The sequence below is a fragment of the Pterocles gutturalis genome, unplaced genomic scaffold (genome assembly GCF_000699245.1).
Source record: "Pterocles gutturalis isolate BGI_N339 unplaced genomic scaffold, ASM69924v1 scaffold17704, whole genome shotgun sequence".
Lineage (NCBI taxonomy): Eukaryota > Metazoa > Chordata > Aves > Pterocliformes > Pteroclidae > Pterocles > Pterocles gutturalis.
In genome coordinates this window covers 1-25,031 of record NW_010131006.1, presented here as the reverse complement: position 1 = coordinate 25,031, position 25,031 = coordinate 1, and the positions used below count along the sequence as shown (strand labels likewise).

At 41.5% G+C, this 25,031-nt stretch overlaps 1 protein-coding gene across 1 annotated transcript; it reads right to left on the bottom strand.

The window, feature by feature from the left end:
- Window positions 1–12,204: 12,204 nt before the first annotated feature.
- Window positions 12,205–15,826, bottom strand: POPDC3 (popeye domain containing 3). The gene is made up of 3 exons (XM_010080445.1): window positions 15,336–15,826; window positions 13,370–13,478; window positions 12,205–12,525 (listed from the first exon to the last, which is right to left on the bottom strand). Exons 1-3 carry the CDS (start codon window positions 15,824–15,826, stop codon window positions 12,205–12,207), a joined length of 921 nt encoding a protein of 306 aa, XP_010078747.1.
- Between the last annotated feature and the right edge of the window lie 9,205 nt (window positions 15,827–25,031).

The following is a 25,031-nucleotide window of genomic DNA, read 5'->3' as shown; positions in this document are numbered from 1 at the left end:
AGGCACCTAAAACCCGTGGGGTGACTCGCCCCACGTATATGCCGCCGTCCTCTGCAGAGGGAGCGCAGAGCTTAGGCAGCGCCGCGCTCCGGGGCGGTTAAAATTAGAAGAGCTGAATTCTCCCCTAAAGGCCTGGCGAGTGGCATCTCCCCTATATGGCGAGTCAAGGAGCCACAATAGCCTTTATGGAGCTGCTCCTCTCCAATTGGGACCTGCGGTGTCACGAGCATAACGTTTAAGAAATGTCATCGAGTTTGTGCGTGTGTCAGTTTGACAGCTCCCAGAAATGATGGGCTCCAAAGTGGGACGCGTGGGTCCCTGCGCAGCAGCAGGTCGCTCTGCCTGCGTCCTGTCCAGCCCTCTCCCGCACCGCCGGTCTCACAGGATGGGCGAAGCAGCCACCCAGCCTGCCTTCACTTCCCGGGTGTTGGTGGGCACCATCCAGCCATGGACGCCATCGCTCATACAGCCTATGGGCGGCCCGGCCCGGCCCGAAACCGGACTGAGAGGGATCAGTGAGGCCGTTGGACTGTGAGGGATCAGTGAGGACTGCAAAGGCAGACACTGGCTTTTGATGCATTCCAATAAGCTAGCTGCAAAATGAGGGTTTTTTTTCAGCAGCCAAAAGCATATGGTCAGCATTATACTTAAATATTTTTGGAAAGAAGAATACAGAATCCTGAATAATTTTTGAAGTAACTGTCTATACACATACACATCAACATGTGTCCCAGGAGGCTCCGGCTTTGTTATGGTTGTTCTTGCCTTTACATCTTGGAGATGAGATCTGGATCTTCCTGGTGATGTCTGCCATGTGAATAGGATTTTTATGAATCCTGATGCCTGGTATAAGACCTGATTTTCCAAAATATATTATGAATTTATTATTAATTTATTATGAAGGACTTGATTTGGGACTGTGTTTCCTCTGACTGGCCAGTCATTCTTATGGATGTTTTGGCTCTCTCCAGAGATATGCAGAGTAAACGAGCTGGAAAAAGGGCAGGAAGAGCGAGTCAGGATGACATGGCCGCAGGAACAGTCATGAGAGATAGCATCTAGCATGTGTTTGAGATTGATAACGTTCAGCTATGCTTGCTGGAGCAAAGCCAAGTAGCTTCCAAGAGCAGCACAAAGCAGCCTGTCGGAGGGCTCCTACACAAATCTAGACTGACATGTAAGCATTTTCTATCACGTTACTGAATGCTATGCATTGGAGAAACACAGTTTGCTGTACTAGTTTTGTCTTTTATAGAGTCTTTGTACTTCTCTCATGACCTTCCAGGTCTTCTCTGTTTTTGTGGGGACCCTTGGTGATAAACAGTATCTGCTTAGCCTGGTGCAGAAAATCCTACTTAGGAAAGATTGGCAATGAACTAACCGTAGTTGCAGCAAAGTGAGGGTGTAGAAGTTTGCCCTGATTGCAGCTAGTCTCTTGGGATATTTGTATTTCAGTATATTTGTGATTAAATGTAATTTCCCCTGTGCAGCAGAGCATTAAGAACCAAGGCTGCCTGGGTAACATAGTGGTGGGATCTAGTACAGCTGCCAGCAGAGAGAAATGAGGGAGGATCTGAGAGCCGCCCCTGTCTCCTGGCCCTCCAGGAGGACCGTAAGCAGATGAAGAGTGTAGACATGGCTCTGAGGGGCTCCAGTCCTGTGCTGCAGGATGCACCCACACGTAGAAGAACAAACTTCCTTTCTCTAATAGAATGACCACCATCAGTTTTGTACAGATAATGGCACATAGTCCTATGCAGATATTAATGGCCATAATTTTACATAACCTTTAGTTACATACATAATATTAGATAATATAGAAAACATTATCTATAGTTATACAGCTAAGATAAACATTCTCTAAGTAGAATGTATTAAGTAGAGTTTATGCTCTTAAACCAAGGTCTCACACACTGTAGGAAAATGGGCTGGTTTAATTAAATCAGTTTCATGTTAAACCACAGTAAAGACTTAAAGAGTTGGGTTAACCTCCTATCTATGTCAATAAAGCACAAATTCATTGAAGTCTGCTAATATAAATTAATCTGACAGAAGAAATAAAAACCGTTTGTGTTTACATTGATGAGGAGTTGGCTGCAAATAGCCAGATCAATTTTTAGAGATTTGTGTTGAATTGATGCATTTTGTTAGCAGAGACAGGACTAATGGTTTTACAGCTGTTCATTGATGGAGCCTTTCTCTCTGTCGTGTTTCTCTCTGTTGCTGTTAAAGTCTTGATAGCTTAAGTACTTTTGCCAATTATTTAGTTATTTTCCAGAGTAATGGTCTGCAGTAGAAAATGTCACATGAATGTTGCAAATTGCTCAGTCTCCTTCCTTATCTCCATCGAGCTGCTTTGTGATCTTCGACAGTATACCCTAACCTCTTGGTGCCTGGCCATTCTTCTATATTACGGGGGGAATCAGGCACGCCAACAACACAGGGAGATGCTGCTCGGTGGGATGCTGCTCAGAGAAGGTCAGGGAGGAGTTCGGAAGCATAGCTCAAACCAGAGCCTCCCTCTCCTGCGTCTCAGTTCAGCCTAGCTGGGCATTGAAAGGCTTTATTAAGCAGATGATAAAGTAACTTTTTGTAAAATTGCAAGTACTCTCCCTCTTCCAAATGAGAGCCCAATTCCACAGCCTTTTTTAGGCAAAGTTTTCACTGAAGAGAACAAATGCTTTGTATTCGGGATCTCAGATGTGCCAGGCTGACGGGGCTATTTTCAGACAATGGGGAGATCTATGAAATGTTTCCATTTATAGTTTCAGGAAGCGTACTCAGCATCTACAGGCTAAAAGATGCCTACTCTAAACTAATCTCTGAAACTCCCTCTATAGACAGGGCAAGGGGGCTCTTTTAGAAAGTAATTAATCCTGTGTGTGTTTGACAACTGTCTGGAGTGGGATGAAATACGCTGGCGTGGTTCAGAAGTGCCACTTTTCAGTGAGACAAATCCCATCCCAGATGCTGAAATTATGTGCTGTATAACTGAAAAATTACACACATTTTCCACAGGAAAAAAATATTTGAGTTTTGCCTGAAAGCATCCTCGGGAGTTATGTTTTATGAGAAGGCAGTTTGCATAGAAGAGATTGTGATTGATAAATACTCCCTCAGCTCTTCAATATTCTGGAGGTTTATTTAAGAGGAGCGTCTGCATTCTGGTGCATTTTTATCTCAGACCCTCTGACAGCCACTTTCTGATGTATCGCAATATAGTTTGGCGATTTTTCCCATGGCACTTCTGCAGGGAGGGTGTCTTCCTGGTTATACAAGAAGGGTTATCTATTTGTGAACCTCATTTGACTCAGAGATATAAGACATTGTATCCCGGGGCTTTCAGGCATCGGTCTGATAATACAGTAATTGGTTGTTGCAAACATAGAGCCAGGAGCCAACTTTCTTCTAAAACGATCTGTCAAAGCACCAAAGTTTTAACAGATGCACTGGTTGTTGCAGATGTTTATCGAAAGGGTACACCATCCTGAGGTATAAGGGTGGAGGAAAATTGTTTGCTGTTAAAGTTATCTAAACTGTGCACAGTAAACAATTTATTCAATCGCACTTAGCAATTATCCCTGTTCCCGAATTATGTGTGAGCAGTCTCCTGCTGACAGTTTAATTTGTGTGTTCATTGTTTGAAATTGCTCAGTGAACGATTTCTATGAATATATGCAAGCCTACGAGCTGCTCGCAAGCGCGTTTCCTGAGGCTGCTGCTGGGGTGGCCTGCTCCACTTGCTCCAGCAGGAACGTAAATCACACGGTTTCCCCCCAAAAAAGGAGAGCTGCTATAAAACCGATCGGATTTCCTAAGGCCAGGGTCACGGTGTGCCTGTCACTGCCCTGCCGGGGCAGCTTGCTGCCAGTGGCAGGGAATAAGAGGGAGCCTGTCCCCAGTGGGTCTGCTTCTTTCTGGGAACAGAGGAATACCGGAGACGGGGTTTGACCACATCGCTTGTCCAGGGCTCAAGCTGCTATCGACATGTTGCTCTTGGTTAACGTGAGGCAGCTCTTTGCACATAATCGGAAGACAAGCAATAAAGCAGTGCTTTTGCAGTGCATCTCTCCCCTCGTTTGGTGACAGCCCATTTCTTAGGGGTCCCCATGGCAGCAGATTTGCAGGGCTGGTTGAACTGGCTGTGATTTTTCAGTTTCCTTTTTGGACAACTTCCATGCACAAAGAAAATTCAAAATGATCACGCAAAGATGTCTGTGCTAATCCTGAAGTAAATCCATCTCAACCGCAGCTCACAATGCTCTCTCTGAATTTGTGTGAGCCTGTGTGGCTGCCTGTATCGCAGCAAGGAATGGCAAATATTGTCAGGGTATAAAAGTACGCATGCTTTTGAATGTTGGTACAATGGCAATTAATGTTTTTTTGCAATATTAGTCCTTTTTAGCTGTGCGTTTTAACATTCACCAGTGGCTGGTTTTGAGAAGCGAAAGCTAGGCTTGAATCTCCCAGACTTTGAATATCATCATCATTAAAAACTACCATTTTATAGGAATTTTTAAAATTATTGATAGGGATTTAGAATTTTATTTCAAGATTAAAAGGAACTAAATAACAAGTGTTTAACATATCCAGAAGGACAGACAAAACTAAAAAAAAAAAAAAAAAAAATCTGACTTCAAAACTTGAGGAAGGAGAACAAAGAGGAAGCAGGGGGAGGCAGGAGTCTACAAGATTATTTAAACAAGCAACAGAGAAAGCATGTAGAATTTGAGAGTGAAAATACTCCACACTCTGAGGGGGAAGAAAAGGTAAACAGATTAGCTCAGAAGAACTGTGAATGGGATGAGATAGCTTTTTTAAAATTAATTTTTTATTTGCAAAAAGACACAGAGAAAAGAGAGCAAGAGCGGGGAGAAAATGGATAATCCCATGAAGGAACATACTGGGGAAGAAAGTAAGCCAAAATAAATGCTAGGAACAAAAGTTCAAGAGCAAAAAGCAAACCCGGAATGCACAAGTTTGGTCCAAATGCACAGAAACAGGCTGATGTAGCTCAAGCATCAAGCAGGAGCATTTTATGCAATTGATCAGATTAGCAGTCCTAAATAAGAGTCTTTGAAATACTCCTTGGTTTGAGCATACCCCTCAAGGAGATAATAGGCACACAATTTCTGGATTAGCTGCCTCCTCCACCATTTCAGAAGAATCAACATCAATCGCTAAGGAGCATCTGGTCTGCATTTTCTGTCCACCCCAACTATGCTGCTTTGTACACTCACATGCTGGACTTCAGCTGTGCATATTGTAAGTGGCTGTCAAAATGTGTGCAGAGTTATATTATACCTCAACTGCTTCTTAGTACTGTTCAAGCAAGCTGTGAGAGTAAAGACCAAAAAAAAGAAAATTCCTCTAATTTCAGTGAATAAATAAGACCAGTCTTGTGAGGAATGTTTATTATATTTCTTTGTTCAGTAAAGAAAAAAGCAACAAACAAAGCCCTATTATATAGGGTTAAAAACAGGGATACAGACCGCAATAAACATACAGATACTATATATATATATATAATTATTGCTTTTGCATGTAGCATTAGCTTAAGTACATATACCACTGTATAAAGCAGTTTCAGAACTAAAATGGCAATGACTATGGTAAAGAGAAAAGTACTAATAATCTGTAAAACAAATACCATTTTGGTTTATGTTCCATATCTGGTTTCAGAATATTAGTATTTATTGTTTTTTTTCCTACTAATAATTATGCCTTAGTTCTTTCAAATATGAACATATAGACTGGAAGGACACTATGTTTTTGAAAAGCCATAACTGAACAAGACAATGGAGACCCAGTAAAAACCAGAACATGGTGCCGTATGACTGGTTTTTAAGAAGTATTCCCATTCACCTCATTAGGGTCATCTGCTCATAAAGGTCATCTGAGAGGATCCGACCTTTCTGTAAATGAAGACAGAACAGTTTTGCTTCATATTCAAAATAAGTATTCAAAATATTTTATCTAAGCTAAATCTCTTAGTAAAATAGAATATCTGCTACAACTGGATTCACTAAAAATTTTAAGTATTTTAACATGAATGAGTTAAACAAACAAAGTGCAGTAAGGATTTCCAGCTGTTTCATGGTAATTGCTGATACTCATCCTTGTGTATCCTAGAAGATGGAACTGGCTTGCCTTGCTTTTGTTATAGGATAAGTTATTTTGCATTTACCCCAGTGTAAGAGAACACATATGGGAAGATACAGGGTCATACCTGATGTGTTTTAAACCCCATAGCTCACCTGCTGGTATCCCCCAGTTGGCCCCTGGAAGTCCAAACCCAGCATTGTCTATCTGGATTGTCCTGTATGCTTCTTAGGAGTCCCTAGAAACCTACATTTCAGAAATGCTGAACACAGATGTGTGCCTCACCCCCACTGAGCCCCAGCTCCAGCATGCTGCCAGCTGCTGGGTATCATCCAGACAGAATCCCTGCCTGGGGACAGGGACCCACTCAACTCCTTTCACAGATCTGGGATGCTTTAATTCTTGCCACACTATGACGTGCAGTTGCTACAGATGGTGCCAGTGCTGCTTGCTTCTGTACAACGACATATTAGAGCATTTATCCATTAAATGGGATTTTTGACTTCAGTGTCTTTCTCAGCCTGACATACCTTACTCCCAGAAAATTATTATAACCCCCAGGCTTTAGACAAGTTTGAGTGGAGAGTTACTAGCGGATACAATAAAAACTATGGGATTCACTCCTAAAAATAGTTATTTACCGCCATTATTTTATTGCAGTTGTTTATTTATATGACTTCAGTGTTTGAGTTCTTAATCATCTATCTTTTGTCATTGTTTCTCTTCAAAACCCCACTGAGATAAGGAAATAGTCCTGTCCCCACAATACACCACAGATCCCTTAAATTAGGAGCTGTGGTGGAACTGACAACCGAATAAAATTGCCTGGGAATCCACAGCAGAAGAATAACTGCTGTCAAATCCTTACACTTCCCACAAGCTTTTGGGAACGTCCCATCTTTTTCCCAGACCATGACATGTTTAACAACATTTGCGGCTTGCAGAGTGATACTTTGGGTCCAAACACTCTGCTGGCAGAACCACCTGCAAAGCTACCCCATAGAAGGGCTTTCCCAGCATGATTTGGGATGTGACCCTAAATCCTGGGGCTCACAGATGATGTGCTTGTGCTGCCTTCATCCTACACGCTCCTACTGATGAAGCTCCACCAACACGGTTTGATTCATCAGGATGATGTGGCTCAATTTACATGTTAAGTTCAATTAACTCTTTTGATTCACATGGAAGTACAATTAGAGTAAGCAGAAACTCAAGGGACACAAACATCTACAAGAAAGGAAAGTTAACGTGACTTAGACAAACAGAAAAAAAAGGGTGCCTTCCCTTGGGAGCCCTGAACCTATTATATTTGTATGCATATTAATGTAATCAAAGCAATTATTTTCAAGAGGGATTAACAAATCAGCTTAATAATGTATTTATTTTGTTGTACTGTAAAAAGTATCTGTTACACAGTAACACTTTGGGGCAGAAGAATATGCATTCAACTATTACAGGAATAGAAAGAAAAGTATTTAATCTGATAATGTCTGAAATCAGCAAGTAGATATTATTTTTTTCCTTTTTAATTTAGTTTTCTTCTATCTAAATAGCTATGGATGTTTCATTTTAACATGTTTTGGAAGACCTGTTTATATGAGCAATACAACATTGTATTTTAATTTTTCATGTATACTGAGCCCAAATACGTCTTATATTTGTTACTTACAATAATCAAAAACTGTAGAGCACTTTTTTTGCTGAACTGTAGCATCAACATATTATTTAATTACTGCAAGCATATGCCTTTTTTGTGGTGTGGCAAAATGACACAATTTACTCCAAGCATGTAATCAGCTTTCCCAGCCTTATCCTAGCGGAAGTCATTTATCTACAGGCATAGTTTGCCATCATTCTTTCCATTACTGAGTTTCCTTTGATCACTGTCACATTTGCTGGTTTGTTGCAGGGCAATTAATTCTCAAAAATTTGGGACCAGGATGACCCTCCTCAGTCACCAAGTCCAGCCACTGTTATCATAGGCAACCACATAAAATAATATTTTTCATTAAGCACTTACAATTTGCCTTGCATAGTGTTATTAGTTGTAATAGTACATTGGGATACATTCTCTCTGGTTATTCTGTAGTTTTGAGTGGAGTTGCATGATGGATTAAAAACGTCGCTTAGAATCTCTTACCTGTACTTAGACTACTACTAGTTAAGAAAATACTACCTAATGAAAGAACTGCAGGGTCAGTCCTATGCCCCTAAATAGGCAAGACTCATTTTGAAGCTCTCACAATACATGGCTGCATCCAATAAATTAATTTGCCAAAACCTAATTGAAAATAAACCTCTCCTGGATAAAACCTGTAAGAAGTTGAGTGCTCTCTTTTTTTTTTCCTTTTTTTTTTCCCATTTTTCTCTTTGGACTGTCCTAGGCCATGTATTTTTTTAGCTTCTGCAGTAGATTTGAACCCTTCTGCAGGCTGTAAGGGCAATTCCAGCATGATATTCACAATCATAAAACCTCTGGAAGACCAACTGATGTGAATGAATGAGCAAATCATCACATGCACCACTGCCACTCTTACCTATGACAGTATACAAATACAGACATAACCCCCACAGAATATTATGGAACTCTTAAAAATGTAAAATGTGAGTAAAGCAGACTCACTGCAGATCAAGAAAAGGATTCATTGATAGCGTCCTCAATTCACAAGCAGCATGGACTCAAGTATCCATTCACTTAAACCAACTATGAAGGAGTCTGACCATCTCACTGATAGTTATTTCTGAGTAATAACATAGGCATAAATAGGATGATTCTCAAGTCAGAGCTTCATCTAGCTCAAAACATTTACTAACCTATAAATAATCATAGAATCATAGAATGGTTTGCGTTGGAAGGGACCTTTGAAGTCATCTAGTACAACCCCCCCTCCAATGACGAAGGACATCTTCAAACTAGATCAGGTTGCTCAGAGCCCTGTTCAACCTGACCTTGAATGCTTCCAGGGATGGGGCATCCACAAGCTCTCTGGGCAACCTGTTCCAGTGTTTCACCACCCTCATCATAAAAAATTTCTTCCTTATATCTGGTTTGAATCTACCCTCTTTTAGTTTGAAAACATTACCCTTGTCCTATCGCAGCAAACCCTACTAAAAAGTCTGTCCCCATCTTTCTTATAAGCCCCCTTTAAGTATTGAAGGGCCACTATAACATCCCCCTGGAGCCTCCTCTCCAGGCTGAACAACCTGAGCTCTCTAATGAATGGGTGTATATATCACAAAAGCTTGCATTATTTCACTGACATCAGTCTGAGTACGTCTTTACCTACACAGATTATACAGCACTCCCAAAACATTGGTTTATGAGTCACATACCAGAGCGTATTTTACCATACATTTTAGAAGTGCTGTCAAGATTAAAAAAACCAGGGGTGGACATGGCTTGGTCTCTCACTTCCAGTCCTTTTGTGTGCACTTATATTATTGTAGATATATATTCCCTGAATTCTACAGCTGAAATGTTCTGCTGGTCATGACTCAAACAGATGCTGGAAAACTGGAAACAATTTTTAAAAGGTGACTCAAAGCCCAAAAAGCACAGTAGCAAAAGCTAAACAAGATTAGCTAAGAGTATGTTCAGATATTGACTCAGAGATGTCCTAGTAGAGATTTCTGACAGCAACTGATTCCAGCAGAGAAAAGCATCACAGAGGATTGTGGTTGGAAACCAGGATGAAACCAAGGCATGCATCAGTCACAAAGAAGAAAAAAATTACTGAAGTATGCAATGAAGCACCCATCACTCCAGAGCAAGTACCTTTCTAAGCAGCATGCTATACTTTGAATAGAATATATAAGCTTGATATGGAAATTGGGTAGGCAAGACTCCTTGGTCTTATTCTGAAGGTGAAGATGATCACACTAGTTTATTAAATGCTGACCCTATTTAAGTTAAGGCAAGTTTTTTTTAATATATGGTACAAGCCCATATATTGAAGAAAACTGAGGAGAGCATTAATTGATTATTTATATTATGCCTAAGTCTAGAATAACATTTCTTTTATGTTTCTAGACTATAATCTTTTTATGTCTGTAGGTTGTTAACACATAAAACTTTAAGTATAAACTTCATATTGGTCCAACACATGTTACAGCATGAGAAATTTATAAATTCTTGTTATTTCAGCATAAAGCTTTCAGAGCAGCTCGGCTGGGTGAAGTGGAGCAGGAGTCGCAAGGCGCAGCCTAAGTGACAACATCCATGAGAGATGAGACACACTTTTTACCCACCTGAGGCACTGGGCACCACTGACAAATAGACACGATACTAATCACAGTGCTGAAGGTACATGAGAATGCCTGTGCTCAGTCATGCCAAGGGGTCAGGTAACCTGCTATGCTGTCCCTTAACTGTGAAAAGTATAGGAAGAGGGCATACACAGCTGTACACCCTTACTACACATTGCCAGCCTCTGGCACTTTGTGCCTTAGTTATTTTCTGGTCTTTAATAGCTGTCAACGAACTGTTTGCATTTTTTCAATACTCTTTTGATCAAGACAAAGTAGCTTTGTGACTCAGGGACTTCACACAGTAAGTAATGCACACAGAATACATTGCATGGAAGGCTTATTAGCAGGACTTGGGGATTATCACATTGCATGCTATGGTACTTATGTTTGGCAGATTTTCCCCTTTGAGAAAGGGACATAAAGCTAAAAGCAAAACTCTTACCATGTTACCTGTTCTACACTGAAGGGCCTTCAAGCAGATAGTGTTTCATATCACTTATAATAGCTTTCTTATATATACAGCATGATTATCATTCAAGGATGCAATTGTATCATTATTATAAGTCCTCCAGCAACAACTCACAAGATCTAAACTCATATGTATACCTGCACATACATAAACACACAACAGCTGTCCTATCAAACAGCCCAGCAATTTTAAAATATTAAAAATGTGATCTACCTCCAGATCTATCAAGTAGCAATACAGTCTCATAAAATAGTAATGCTTCTTATTTTTTGATTACTGCCAGGCATCAAGCATAGCAGCAGGAAGGTGAGTTAGCAAAGACATTCAGGCACTTCTCCCCAAAGGCACAGTGACATCGAGGTTAAAAACCAGCATTCTCCTACTTGAAGCGTGAGCAGGTACTCCATTACGCAATTAAAACACCACAGAATTAGGGAGAGAACCCCTTCTAAATCAAGAATTTCATAGGCACAGAGAAATGACTCTGGAAGCTAAACAGGAATGTTTCGGTTAAAAATTGTATTTCTTGCTGCTGCTGTTTCTTAGTTTCTTCCTGACAAAACTGGTTAAAAATGATATTGTAGAACAAACTCCAGTGGTTTGGAAGTTGATCAGTTAACAGCATTTATTGTACATGTCACGAATGGCACCGACACTGTGGAAGCCTAGGTCCTATAGCATCACATTTTATCAGAAACACTACACAATAATTTTCCTAAGCTATATTTGCAGCAGTTACAACTGCTTTACTTTTCTAATGACAGCAATTAAATTTATGTTTGTTTTCACATAATACCTCTTTAGGACATCCAGAGAGAAACCATGGTACAGAATTTGTTGTTTTCTTTTGTTTCTTGCTGTGCAAAACCAACACAATTGTTGTCTTTGTCTTTTTCTGCAATATTCTTCATGTTGAGACAATGTTCACATAGCATAAATATGAATGTTACAAGCAAGTTGCTCTATTTTGAAGACAACTTACTTGTTTTCATTGACTATACGGACTATACTTCATTAGGGCAAATAATTTTGAGGAAGTACAATTACAAATGCTGTGGTTTTGGTTTTTTAAAAAATGCAACACAGAGGCCACCACAATTACAATAAAACTTCAGCTTGTTATGAGTTGTTTTCCTCCAAAAGTAAGGAGATGAAGATTAACAAAACAATCAACAGAACTAAAACATATTGCACAGTCAAAATGCAGAAGCCAACCTGCTGGCTCTAGAGAGAGGAAGAATTCAAGCTACTCCAAATGAAAGTAAATGGCACTTGTCAGTCAAATTTGGCTTGACTCATTCTGCTTCATCTTTCTGCTCTTCTGCTTCACCACTTTGCGTTTCCCTTCACCACTTTGGGAAAGGGCTGCAGCAGAGTTTTCCCTCCTAGGACTGTGTGCTGAAGGAGCCGCAGTTTGTAACCCCCGTGGGCTTGCGCCGGGGGGACGCTCTCTGTAGGTGGTGTGAGGGCTGCACCGGAGGGGTCTCTGGCAACGAGACGTGGTAGAAGTTCGGTAACCGAATGTCATACCTAAAGCCCTTCCCCACGTGCACTCTGTCATTCAAGGCATACAGTTTCTCGGCAATGTCGCTCCCAATTAAAATTGAGAACAGGCGGGAGATGAAACGGTGTTTAGCAAACAGCAGATACAGCTTCTTTCTCCTCCAGGCCACGTACCGACAATCTGTCTCTGCCGTAAGCGTTACCTATAGAACAGAAAATTAAAATTAGCCAGGCTACACGGCAGAGATATTGTGCCCTTGCTCAGACAGCACCCCCCCAGCAGGCACGCAGGCCTGTCCATCACGTACACCTCGCGTCTTTGCACCTACTGCACAGAGCCATTTAATCCAGCCAGAGCACTCTGTGAGGCCTATGGTATGCCACAAAGAAGCGAGAAGGGTGACTGGGAAGGGACCAAAAGGCTGTATCTTGTCGGCCTCAGTGAAAGGATACCTCCCCCGCACTGAGGGGCAGCCCCAGCCAGGACGCAGGCCGACGGCGTGCCCTGGCCTCGGCCCCGCGCCCTGCTTTGCTCTGGGCAGCCCCAGCTGGAAAGGCAGGTCTAAAGAAAGCTCTCAACAAATGCTATTTGCCCTCGTGCCAGGAGACAGCCGATCCCACATAGCAGAGGCTGTCATGTCAGTCAAGTGACAGCAGTGGGAGGGCCGCAGATGACAGGGGGCAGCGGCGGGGGAGCTGTACCACAGGCACGCCTCTTCCCGGCCCTGCTCTCCGCCTCACCTCCCAGAGCGAAGTCTTCTCAGCACCTGCACCCAACCAGCTCCTGCCAACCCGGCTTCTAGCACAGCCAAAGACTGCAAACAGAGTCTGCCTCCCAGATTAGCTTTAGGAAAAACTCAGTTTGTTGTAAGGACAAAATGTAAATAGAAAGAAGATACAGTGTAACCTGCCATTGGGTAAAGAGGACTTCCCTCCCCAGAACACCTATTTTTGTAATTTCACAAACAAAACCCACAACTAAATGAAGTTTACAAATCAGCATGTGAACAGCTTTCTGCAGTATTCAAAAACCCCTTCTGCTTTTACCTGGAAAATTCCCTCTTCTGTGGGCCTCAGTGAATCCCATTCCGGAGAATCCAGAAATTGAAGAGGAAAAATGTAATGCAGAAACTCCCCGTCAACCGTCACTCTGATCCTACCAAGACAAGACATGTTAATTTGTTAGTACTACCTGTACAGCAGCAACCACTGTAACAAAAATGTGTTATTTCTACTATTTGAGGAGTTTAAATATAGCTTTGAGAGCATGGAAAAGCAATCACTGGCCAACAGTACCCTAATTATATTTTTGAACACAACTTGCTCAGGCCAGCTGCAAGAGAATACAAGACAATCATGCGACTGAAATGGAAATCTTTCCAGACCTTATTCAAGTCATATTATCCTCTCTGGGGCAGGTCCATGCAGTGACATGCAAGCTTTGTCATGAAAAAGCCACTGGAGAGGTGAAAGACCAATAACACTGTTCGCCTCCTTCACTTGAAAGCCATGGCATATACTTGTAGGTTTGGCAAATATGCATTTTAGAAGGAATAAAATGGCAAAAGCAGGGAGTGGGAAGCAGGAGTTCTCATGCCATGTGTTAGGTTGGGCTCTCTCAATGTTTAACAGGAATTACGTGGCCACAGGACAGTCTCTGGAGCTGGGAGAACAGCACAAAGGTGTGGGATCGCTGTGTGAATGCTGTGGTGTTCTGCAGATGCCAAAGAAAAAATTTCTTTCTACTTTTACAATCATATTTAAACTTGAAGGCACACAAGCAGGAAAGGTATGTTTGAACCTCACGAGCTAAAAGGAAAAAAGCAAGCTGGAGGAGTCCCCTTTTTATATCTGCTCTGCACAGAGATTAACGCTTCTTACAAAATCAGAAGCAGAAGCCCTATACTGCACCAAGGAAGGGAGCAGGAACTCCCTGCATGATTACTAACTGGCTGGGCATGCAGAGGGATAGACACCTCTCCTTCAGTATGAGTATGACCAAAAGCAACCTCCACGTGGTACTTTCTAGACATCTCCCAAGAATTCTCTGAACCAGTGTGTCACTAGGGACAATAAACTAAAATCCATATTGTTCATTGCAACTAGTCCTAAATCAGCTGAGTTCCAAACTGCCTACAAATCCCATCCGTCCATGCAGCAGGTTGTCAAAATGCACCTACAAAGTGTCCTATCAAAGACATATCATATCATAGCCAGCATCTCTGGGTATCTCATCTACTCTTGTGGTGCTCCGGTAGTGTATACCACTTTGTATACATTACAAAAGCCAGTATTTCCCTCCCGGAAAGCATCAGCAAGGTTGCCAGAAGGCTCTCCAGTAAGCAGGGAGTACAAGCAGGTGGATTTATTGCCTCAGGATCTAACTAAGGGCCACAGTATACAGTAACTGTAAACTCAGTTCTACAAATCTTGACAGGGCTTGACTATGTCCCCTCGTAATGGAAGGGCTCTTCTAGATGATCTCCTCTCCCTTACTCCCTCTCTTCTCCCACCCCCTAGAAAGAAACCAAATACAATCCATATCAAAGACAAGATCTCTATTAAACAGAGTTTATCTCTGTATATTCAGTTGCATAACTACCTTTTAGTCCTGTTTCAGGTTATACTAGCAAAGAAAAATAAGAAAGAAGCTATGTTAATCAGCTAGGCAGTAGACAGATACCAAACCATAGCCTGAAGACTGAAGCACACATTTGTTCCCTTTATCTGCCTAACCTATTAAGTGCTATGATACAATGGTCTGGAAAAGAATGACTTTAATTCTTTTACTTATGCTATTACAGATTTTGTGCTTAGTGCTTTCCTGCTAGTGCTGTCCTAGACATGTGTATTTAGCTAATTAATATTTATATTACTGGCATTAATATTTAATCTATGGTACTGGAAAATGAAAAACAATACACAAATAAGGCTTTTTTTTTTTTGAGTTCATTTTCAAGAAGAAAAGAAAAATAAAGATATTTACAGTAAGTCTGAACAAACCAATACAAACCTGCCTGACACAAGCAAGGACAGTTTATCAATAGGTGTTTTGCCCTGCATGGCATAACAGTGTTCCTTCTCCAGGGTAACCACTTCTGCATCACAGCACAAGACGATCTTCCTGTACACAGTCAAGGAAATTCCCAGAGGCTGGAAGAGAGAGCTGTAGAGTTCCTGGAATTCTCTGTCAAAGGAAACACTCCGAACTTGGTAGGTAACGTAAATGAATTGGACAAAGCATATAGCAAACAGTATAAAATTCCAGGAAAATATATCAGCAGCACAGACATCCAGCCAAGCCCAAACAGAAGAGCAGAGAAAGCCCAATCCGAGCAAGCTGAAGACATAGAGAAGCCCAAAGAATCCACTTCCACCCATGAAGCCCACAACAAAGAGAATACTGGCCAGGTGGTAGATAGATCCCTCTGCCTCTTGCTTCCAGGTAGTACAGGTAGGATGTGCATATATCAAACTTTCCCAAAAACTTGCATTTTCTCCCATGGCTGGAATAATTTTTCGATTTGGCTGAATCTTGGAAATTTTTATTTATGTGATACAGCTAGTGGGGTCCTTTGCTTTTCCATTCTTGCAAACTCTGCTCAGTGATCACATAACATGAGGGTCTCTTTTGGTTGTAAAGTTGCACTTAGGATTTCCAGGAACTAGGAGGCTAATGTTCGCAGAAGGCAATGCTGTTTCTCATCAGTTCAGGTGTTGTCTTGACTTTGTTCATGTCATCTGTAGTATCATCCAATCTGGTCAAGTGAAGAAAAGACAAATTACTTATACAATGATTTTCATCAATTAAACTCTGTCAAAGCTTTTATTGTCTAAAACCACAGGCTGCATTACAGTCATCCAATTCCCCTCGTAACCCTGTGATTCCAGGATCAAACCTTAATATTCACTCAACTAAAGATCATGTTTCTGTATTTATGAATCCTATAGCAACTATTGAATCACCACTGAATCCATGTAAACCTGTACATCACATCCACAACATCCTGTGACAAGCCTTTCCACAGCCTAACTGCTGAGAAGGTAGTTGCATTTGTTGGTCCTGAACCTGCTGCCTGCAAGTCTCATTTAATGCCCTACTTAGCGCTTGAACAAGAAGTGACAGCTAACTCTTGTCGCTTGGTCACAACCTCCCTCTCACTCTGGATTTCGGTCAAATCACTCTCCTTTCCTTGCTTTGCCTTTCTGTTATCATTAATGAGTTGAGCAAGGCTGCTCTGTCCCCAGAGACAACAAACTACATCCCCAAACGCCACAATAAGTGAAACCCAGGTATCACAGGGGATGGTCTTTTCCACTCCCAGCACGACAGGCAAAAACCTGTAACGTATAATGAAGACTACAAAGCTTAGAGGCAGCTTTATACAGATTATATTGTTAGAACATGAAATAAATAGTCCTGCAAAATACTTCTCAAAGAGCATTTACAAATAAATTTTGTACCATTCAAAGTTCTGCCTTGCATAATTTCATGCCATGGACCACATAATTTTATTGTTCAACACTGTAAAATGTTAAACATGCTATTTTTTTCCATATTATAATGTGTTACTAAGAGTTTAATAAAAAGTATAATACACAACTGAAAAGCATGAAAAAACACAAAATAAATAAAAAATAAACCCCATTTTTTGTGTCTCTCTTTTAAAGTAAAAATACTTGCTTCAGTGTGAGATTAGACTTCGTAGAAACTGCAAAGCCAGCATCTATCAGTAGTGTAATAAGAACTGAAAGACATCAAAGTTTTTAAATGTCTGGTTCTTTTCCTGGTAAACATCAAGGAAGCTAACAAAATCTGGCTATCTAAATTACTATATTCTCTAGAATATCAAAGGTAGCTTTTTTTTTTTTTTCCAAGAGCCACATAAGTCAAAGCATCAGAAGTACTGCTGGTGCAGTGAAGCATCCAACATCATTCAGCAGGGCTTTCGGTATTGTTTTTTACTGTGACAGGTCTAAGAAATTAATAAAGCAAAGCCATATCACATTTCCTAGCTGCTACAGCTTTACTTCCTTTAAGTTGATTCAAACCCCAACATTAATTCCATGATTCAAAACCATTAATGCTAAACAAAGACATCAAATCCTAAACAACCGAGTGGCAGAGCTCAGAAGAAAAGGTTAGGAGGAGAGCTCTCCCTCTCTGGGAGTGGCAATAGCGAAGTCACTGACTGAGGAAAATATCACAGATAAAGAGCAAGGAACCTTCCCAAACTAAAAGTGCTCAATATCCTAGTGTAGTGGAAGAAACAGCATTACAAGAATGGGGTACTTCATAGCTATGAGTTTTGCTGCTTGTCTCTTTACCCAAATACTCTTCTCCAGGATTCCCTCAGGATGGAGGATTTAACACTTGGAGAATGGGAGATGAGAACAGCATCAGCTACTAAGAAGTTACCTAGGCATGGTAAGAGCATGAGGAATTTTAGGTGGTACTTCTGTGATCAAGGGGTAAGATTTCTGAACCAAAATAAAATAAAACCGGAACATGCAGTGTGTTCTGAATCCAGTCAGCATTTCCACTGCACGATCAAAAATTGGTGGCAGAAGTTTTTTGTTTGATTGGGTTTTTTAAATAAAATCACAGATAACAGCGATTTTGGATTATTGTTAATACTTCTACTCTATTGCCAACGTTTAGCTCTGAGCAGTTCTCACGAAGACCCTAATTTCTACAAAAAAGTCAGCATTTTGAATGTAACCATGACTGAGAAGTTACATGGGAAGCTGTATGCATGCCACACTCAAAAACACCGTGTATCCCTACTGTAATCTACTTTCCATTACCAACATCTTCTTGTCATATGAAGTCACACAGTGCAAAAATTTGACATGATGTTGCAATAATTTCCCAGAATTTATGTTCAGTTTCCAATTCGCTTATAGCATTCACAGTCTGCCCACACCAGAGCTCATAGCACTGCTGTAAAGCATCTATTCATTATAAGATGGGTCAAAATAATTTGTAAGGAACAGCACACCAGTAGGACACAGGTAGAGGGTCATCATATGCAAAACCAAAGCCCTGGAAAACTGTCCTGTATTTGTAATTGTTTATTTTTGGAATGGGATCTGTGTTCCAAAACTGCTGTATGCAAAATTCCCACTTACTTCACTAGATCTGCACAACGTGAACTTTTACAGTACAGCCCTGTGCTACAGCATCACCCAGGCTGGAGAGGACCTCCCTTCATCCAGGCAAGAGGAAGGGCAAAGGCCAATGCTAGCAGAGAATACAGCCTCACCAACGTGACACTCTCCTGAGCTGTGTAAACTGTGTAGGCAAAAACAGTCTGGAAATGCTGATGAAGGCTGCTACTCAATGGACCTAGTTTTTCAGGGCTATGGTGAAGAGCAGGCATGCTTGCTGCCAGTGAACTGCAGGCAGAAAGAGAGGATTCACCTATTTTTAATCAAGAAATTACTGTAAGATTTGGGAGCTAAAAATTGTTGGCAGTTTTTTAAAATGAAGTATTAAACAGAGCAGAGACAATAGTATGTATGGGCCTAAGTATAGTAAAATTTATAATTTTGATTGGTAGTTAGTGGTAGATAGGGCTTTTCACATTTTTCTTTATATTTCCTACAAGTTCAAAATGTAAACCCTTGAGGGATTCAGAACAGTCACTCTAATAAAGCCATTCTTCTACTGCAAGCAGGGGTGGGGGTAGAAAAGTCCCAAAAACCAAAAAGCCAAGGAGCTGTGGTACCAACTGTGACTCATCCTCTACTGAGGACCTGCTGCAAAGAGCCCACAGCTCCATGGCATTACCAAGTTTGTAAGCACCCGGAGGGCACACCATCCTTTCACTGAGATGCTTCGGTGTTCTCAGCTACCAGGACAGGGAACATGCCAACTGACATGTCCTTGTTTGATGCCCTGCTTCAGCTGTCCTGTCCATGGTGAGCAGCTATTGCTGCAGGTTCATTTGATGGTGGTGATCAGGTGAGCTTCAGCGGGAAACTGCATTTAAATAAGGTATTTTGGATTACAAGCCCAAAGAACTGTATCTTCCCCAACTAAATGTTGGAATATACTCTGCCCCCTCCCCAAGGAGAAGAAGGAGCACCATGCACAAGCACAGTCTCTGCTATGAGACTACCATCTTCAGAATAACAGAACATTGACGTCTGTAGGCTCCTGCAGCCAGAGGTGGGTGGCAGAGGTCTCCTCCCAGCTGAGGAAGGAGACGTGCCCTGCCAACGCATGCTGAATAACTGAGATGCTTCTGGGTGCTTTGTCCCACCCCACCCTCTCCAGCAGGAGCAAATCAATTGCTGGAAAAAAATCAGCCCAGATCAGAGATGTGAGCAATACACAGCAGCACTGACTTCTTTAAAACAAACAACAGCATTGATGAAAGGACTCAGCTGTCATCAGAAAGTGTTAAAATGAACAAGTCTGCTGGCGTTTCAAAGCAGTAAATGGGGTATTTCACTTATACTCTCCACCAGCAACTTAAGACTTCATATAAGCAGTATACTAAAACAGTCAAACCAGAATGAATTTATATTGTAATTTAAATGCACGTAGTACAACCTCCCCCTCCCCAAATGGGCATTTTCCCCATACACTGGAGTATTGCCACAAAGAGTTAAAAATTATGTATATTTTTAAGTTGCTTGAGAACTGGGTACTTTACCCCATTTTTGTCACTGGTTACTCAAATTCAACTCTGAGAAGCTTTGAGTTATTAGTTACTGTGCCTGGATCAGAATAATTTCTGCAAAAAATAAACCCTAAAAGCCCTAAGGCCACCAGCAGTTCTCTCTTTGGTCTTTTTAAGTAAAGCTACTCAGAGTTCAAATACTCCATTTTTTAGTTGTCTTATCCCAAGTATTCAGCCAGAAAGCCCTCAGCACATTCACCGTGTACATGTTGACAGGACATACACCCATATATACTGATTGTGTAACCAGCCTGGATGAACTACATCATTTGCCACAGGTTTGGAAGCAAAGGGGAAGATTTTCCTTTACAACACATATGCTTCCATGTACAAAATGAGATTATGCTGGATTTAGCAGGATTTGTCCCACCGGTTTTAGCCATCTATGGTGTAGATGTTTATAGCCTAGCTTGGCAGTCAGCAAAGATGCTCCAGCAACTTCGCTGGGAACTAACCAGTGCCTTCAGCCAAGGGAGACCCTCCTGGCCTTGATGTACCCCCTGCTTCCAGAGGGGTGAGCTCTGAGCACCCCATGTAGGCTGGCAAGTTACATCTGGTCTGGCAATCATTTAGATGTTAAAAAGAAGCTGCTCCTTAACTTTATCAAGTGCTTCCTCTAACATGCAATGTAATTGCACACGTTGATTAGCATACCCCTTCCTTCCATTGCCCCTACATCTCTGAAATCCCCTCTCTGCTGCCCTGCCAACACTTAACTGCTCTCAACGGTCCTTTATGTAACATGCTTTCCCCATGCTTCTTTCCTTCTGCAGTTGTTCATTTGGGGTTAGATACTCAAAGGGACCAAGACAACCAGACTCCTGATTTCAATGCAGTGTGTAACTCACACAGCGCATGGAGGAGCTATACACCTACAGACAGGTACAGCTATGTGCCTATAGGCAAGCATGGGCAGATAAAAAAATTATTTTCAGTGGTAAACTGTCCTTGAACCCACTCCAGGCTCAAAGGATGCACGCAGCAATTAGGACAGTAACTAACAACACAAGCTCATATCCTAGCTTACCTTAAACTTCTTGAGACTATACCCTAGAGAAAGCAGTAATTATAATACTGGAAAACACATGGTTTTCCTCAAGAAAATGCAGCCTGCATAATACAGAGGAGGCTATTATCTTCATCACAGTCCATAACACCTATTCAGGAAGTAAAAATGGAAGGAGGATGAGAAAGAAAAGGACTACCCAATACAAAAGACAAAGGTACCAAGATAATCAGTCACTATAAAACTATATATATTCAGATTACAAAGATACACAAGTATACATAGCAAAGGTAATTAATTAATGGGATGGCTTTAAAGATTTCTTTTGCTGGGAATTAAAGAAGTCAGGATGCTGTCTGGTACCCAAAATAAATCTGGATATTATTGAAAAATGAATTGATTTACTACGATTCTATTTTTTATTCTCTAGGAAGTCAGATTAGATGATCACAATAGTGTCTTCTCAACTTTTGTCTTAAGTCACTTAATATAAACATGTTTTATATATCTAGAAAGTTATACAGCTGGTCTTTCCAATGAAATCTAGAAGCCTGTCTCACATAACAACTAAGCAGCTAACAGGAAACACGGAAGACAGGCATATCTCTGAAATGACTCCTCATGTATACCTTCCAGCAGAAACCTTCATTCCTGTGAAGCCAGTATCCCTTCCGGGCAATGCTTTTTCAAAGAACAGGATGCTATATCAAAGAATGCTCTAACATGAAACATGTACGCAATCCCTGCAGCTGAGCCTCAGGATCCTGCTCCCCCGGCAAGTGTCCCCATGGCAGAATGCAGAGCAACTGCAGCGCAGTTCTCCCTTGCTCCGTTTCCTTTCTGTACAACATCATAGCTTCAAGAAGAAGGGCAGCAAGTGACCCACCTGCACGAGCCAAAATGAGTCACTCGGGGCAGCCCCATGGGAGCAGGGAAGACAGATTTGCCTTCCCTTGGGCTGACCCTGTGTCTCACTGAGGTCTCATTGCTATGTCTTGCCCCTTGGATCAGGGCTCTGAGTGCAGGCTGTCCCTTAGAAGGTAAAGCAGCTCAGGCCTTAGGAAAAGACATCAAACCACACCCTTCCCAATCCTTCCAGTACCCCCCGGCTGCGCAGGCTGCAACTGCTGAATTGGACCCTCACCCCCAGAGCATCCAAGTGAAGTGATACCTTCTCAGAAAGCAATCCTTCTGGGAATGCTCAGAGCTATGAAACAAGCAGCTGGGGCACATCCGAGCATCATGGTACTTCAGTGCCTTCAGGGCAGCTCTGAGAAATAACCACTGGCCAAGCAGGACTTCTCCGGGCCAAAACTCCACTCTGCTCAGGCAGAAATTATATATCACACACTCAAGGTTGTTCAACCAAGAACCTCCTTCAGCCAGCTGCTGCCTAACCCTAGAGACATCTCAATGCCATCTCTACGTTGAAGTCAATGGTCCATGTGAACGACCCACCCACGGCACGAGGCTGGTGACTGGCTGTCCTCCTTGTCAGCCTGGGCCGGGCTCCTGCCTCCCTGCTTCAGCATGTGCAGAACTGCTTTCTGCAAAGCAGAGCACTTTAATGGGAGCCTTTCATGGGACTTTCAGTTTACTGAGTGGCAGCTGGGAAGGTCTAATTCTACCTACAATTTGCTCAAATCCCTAATAATCTTTCAAAGAAGTGGAAACAAGCTGGGCGGGGGGAGGCATCAAGAGAGAAAGAAAATCCGCAGCAGTACAGAATAGTTTAAGGTTCATTAGAAGCACTGAGTACAGTGAAGCCGCTATTATTTAGTCTTTAAATATTTAAAGACCAGCTTACTATACACAGCTTACAGTACTTGAACGATTGCACATTTATCACTGTAAAATATACAATGCAATCCTCTGTGGTTCCAAAGCCAATACTGAAGATGCTATCTAGACAGCATCTGATATGAAAAAAAAATTACAGATTTTCTTCCAATTTGGATGATGAACCATAAGTACCTGTGGTCTTCCTGCCGAATAATCCCTTCCCTCCTTTTTTTAAGGTCTCTTACTCCTAGGAAACATGAATATGGTGACAGTCAAACATTTTTTTATACTAACTATAGATTGCTAGCACTTGGGTAAATTTGAGCAAGGCTCTTATATATTGAAACACATTGACCAAATAATAATTCAAGGGGTCTGTTTTATTGTGTTTTATAATAAAAACTGCAAAGTGAAACACATGTTCAAGCTTTTCTACAGTTCAACTTTTAAACTAATAGTAGAGAAAGCAGCTACAATGCATATTTCAGGAGTGCTTTAAAACTATGTTCATGAACTCCAACTGAACTCTGAAGAATTCAGCTTAAATGAGTTTGTATGGTGTAGTACTGCCTTTGGACAGGAATGTATTCCCACGAAACCAACCACCTGATGGGAACTTCATCTCCCAGAAAAGAAATACACACAGAGGCTGGGTTCATCATGCTACACCTGCACATACAACTGGATTACAGAGAAGTAGTGTCATGAGCCACGTGTTCAAACAGATAAACAGCATTCTGAGTCATGAAACGCCACGTTTATGTACCCTGTGAGCTCTAAACCACAGTGAAAGGTAACAAGGATGCCCTAACGGAGCTGCTGAAATTATTTATCAGTACTGGAGGTTTTGGGGTTAGAAGTACAATTGCAGTCTCTCCTTTATTGAAATGAGTGTCATACGGCTTTAGTTACAAAGCAGAGCCAGGCAGAAGCATGCACATGCCACCAGTTTAGCATCACTTTCATTAGTTTTCTGTTTATGAGAGACAGAATACTCTTAGTTTCATCATGTAATATAATCACAAACTGAGGCTTTGTTCACTGTAGAGTACCTGCCTGTCATTTGGGCAACAGCGGCATGCCCAGTTACAGACACTGTATCATCACCTGGAGATACAATCAGCGTTCTTTTTTGCAAGGCAGTGGCACACACTGAAACGTTAAAATAAAATCTCATCTCTGAAGAGCCTGCACACTTAAAAAATATTAAATGTAGCTTCTGCTAACAACCCTTTTCTTGAATCCTTAATAAACTTTCCGTTCTCAACCTTCATCATAAAGGTTTCCTTGACACAAACTTTGCCTTCACAATTACCTGCATCATATTTCCTTCTGTTTCAATATCTATTCTCCTCAATACAGGACTTGCAGTGTACTTGCTATTTTGCAGGCAAGGCACTTCTTAAAAACTTGACATTTTAAGCTACTTTATTATTTGGCACCACACAGAACTTTGTGGAAAGCCTGAACAGCAACAATTCTGCAGATGTAGAAACCATTTCTTGTTTTGCTGTGGTCACTGAAGACATTTTTACTTCCATGTATACAAACATATTCCCATTCATCAACAGAGTGGCAAGAAGCCTTAGTCCTGGAAGCCAGATCTCATCAATGACATCTTTGTAACGCTACCAGGTGGTCCATGATTCAATATTACAAGAGATCAGCTATATAAAATGTTTGTCCATAAAGTGACTGACTAAAAGCACACAAAGCTTTACAGAACAGGTGAAGAAAATGTGGTAAAATATTATAGTTTGGAAAAATATGTTTGGAAAAAAAAATTATAGTTTAGGGAAAAGAAGTGTTTTGTATCGTTCGTTGTATTTTTGGAAAGAAACAACTGCAAATGCAAAACCAGATCTTCATATGCTCTTACCATTTGTTGATGGGGAGAGAGAAGAATCAAGTAACGGCAGCCTATGAAGCAAACCCCTACTCAGTGGAAGAAATCTCCGGACCCCGAGTTGGTTTGTGAAAGCAGAGATACTTCTCGAGTCAACTCTTGTGAGCAAGAAAACAGAAACCACGCTTTCCTAAGAAATAAACCCTAAACCCGAGATACATATCCAAGAGTTTCACTTCAGACAGACCCCTCGGGAGGGGAACAGGGCAGTGTTCAGGGGAAACGGTAAAACTCCAACTTCTAGCCGAGGCTGAGCTCTGTCGCTGCGGTTACCGCTGCCGGTTCGCACCGGCGGGCCGTGCCAGTGGGGCGCGCACCCCTCCC

Excerpts from the sequence above, each read along its gene's own strand:
- POPDC3 (XM_010080445.1), bottom strand. The coding sequence starts at position 15,826 with ATGGGAGAAAATGCAAGTTTTTGGGAAAGTTTGATATATGCACATCCT. Across the intron at positions 13,479-15,335 it reads TCCTTGCTTGTGTCAGGCAG|GATCAGAGTGACGGTTGACG; the intron begins GTTTGTATTGGT and ends TTGTCTTGGTAG. Across the intron at positions 12,526-13,369 it reads CAGAAGAGGGAATTTTCCAG|GTAACGCTTACGGCAGAGAC; the intron begins GTAAAAGCAGAA and ends TCTGTTCTATAG.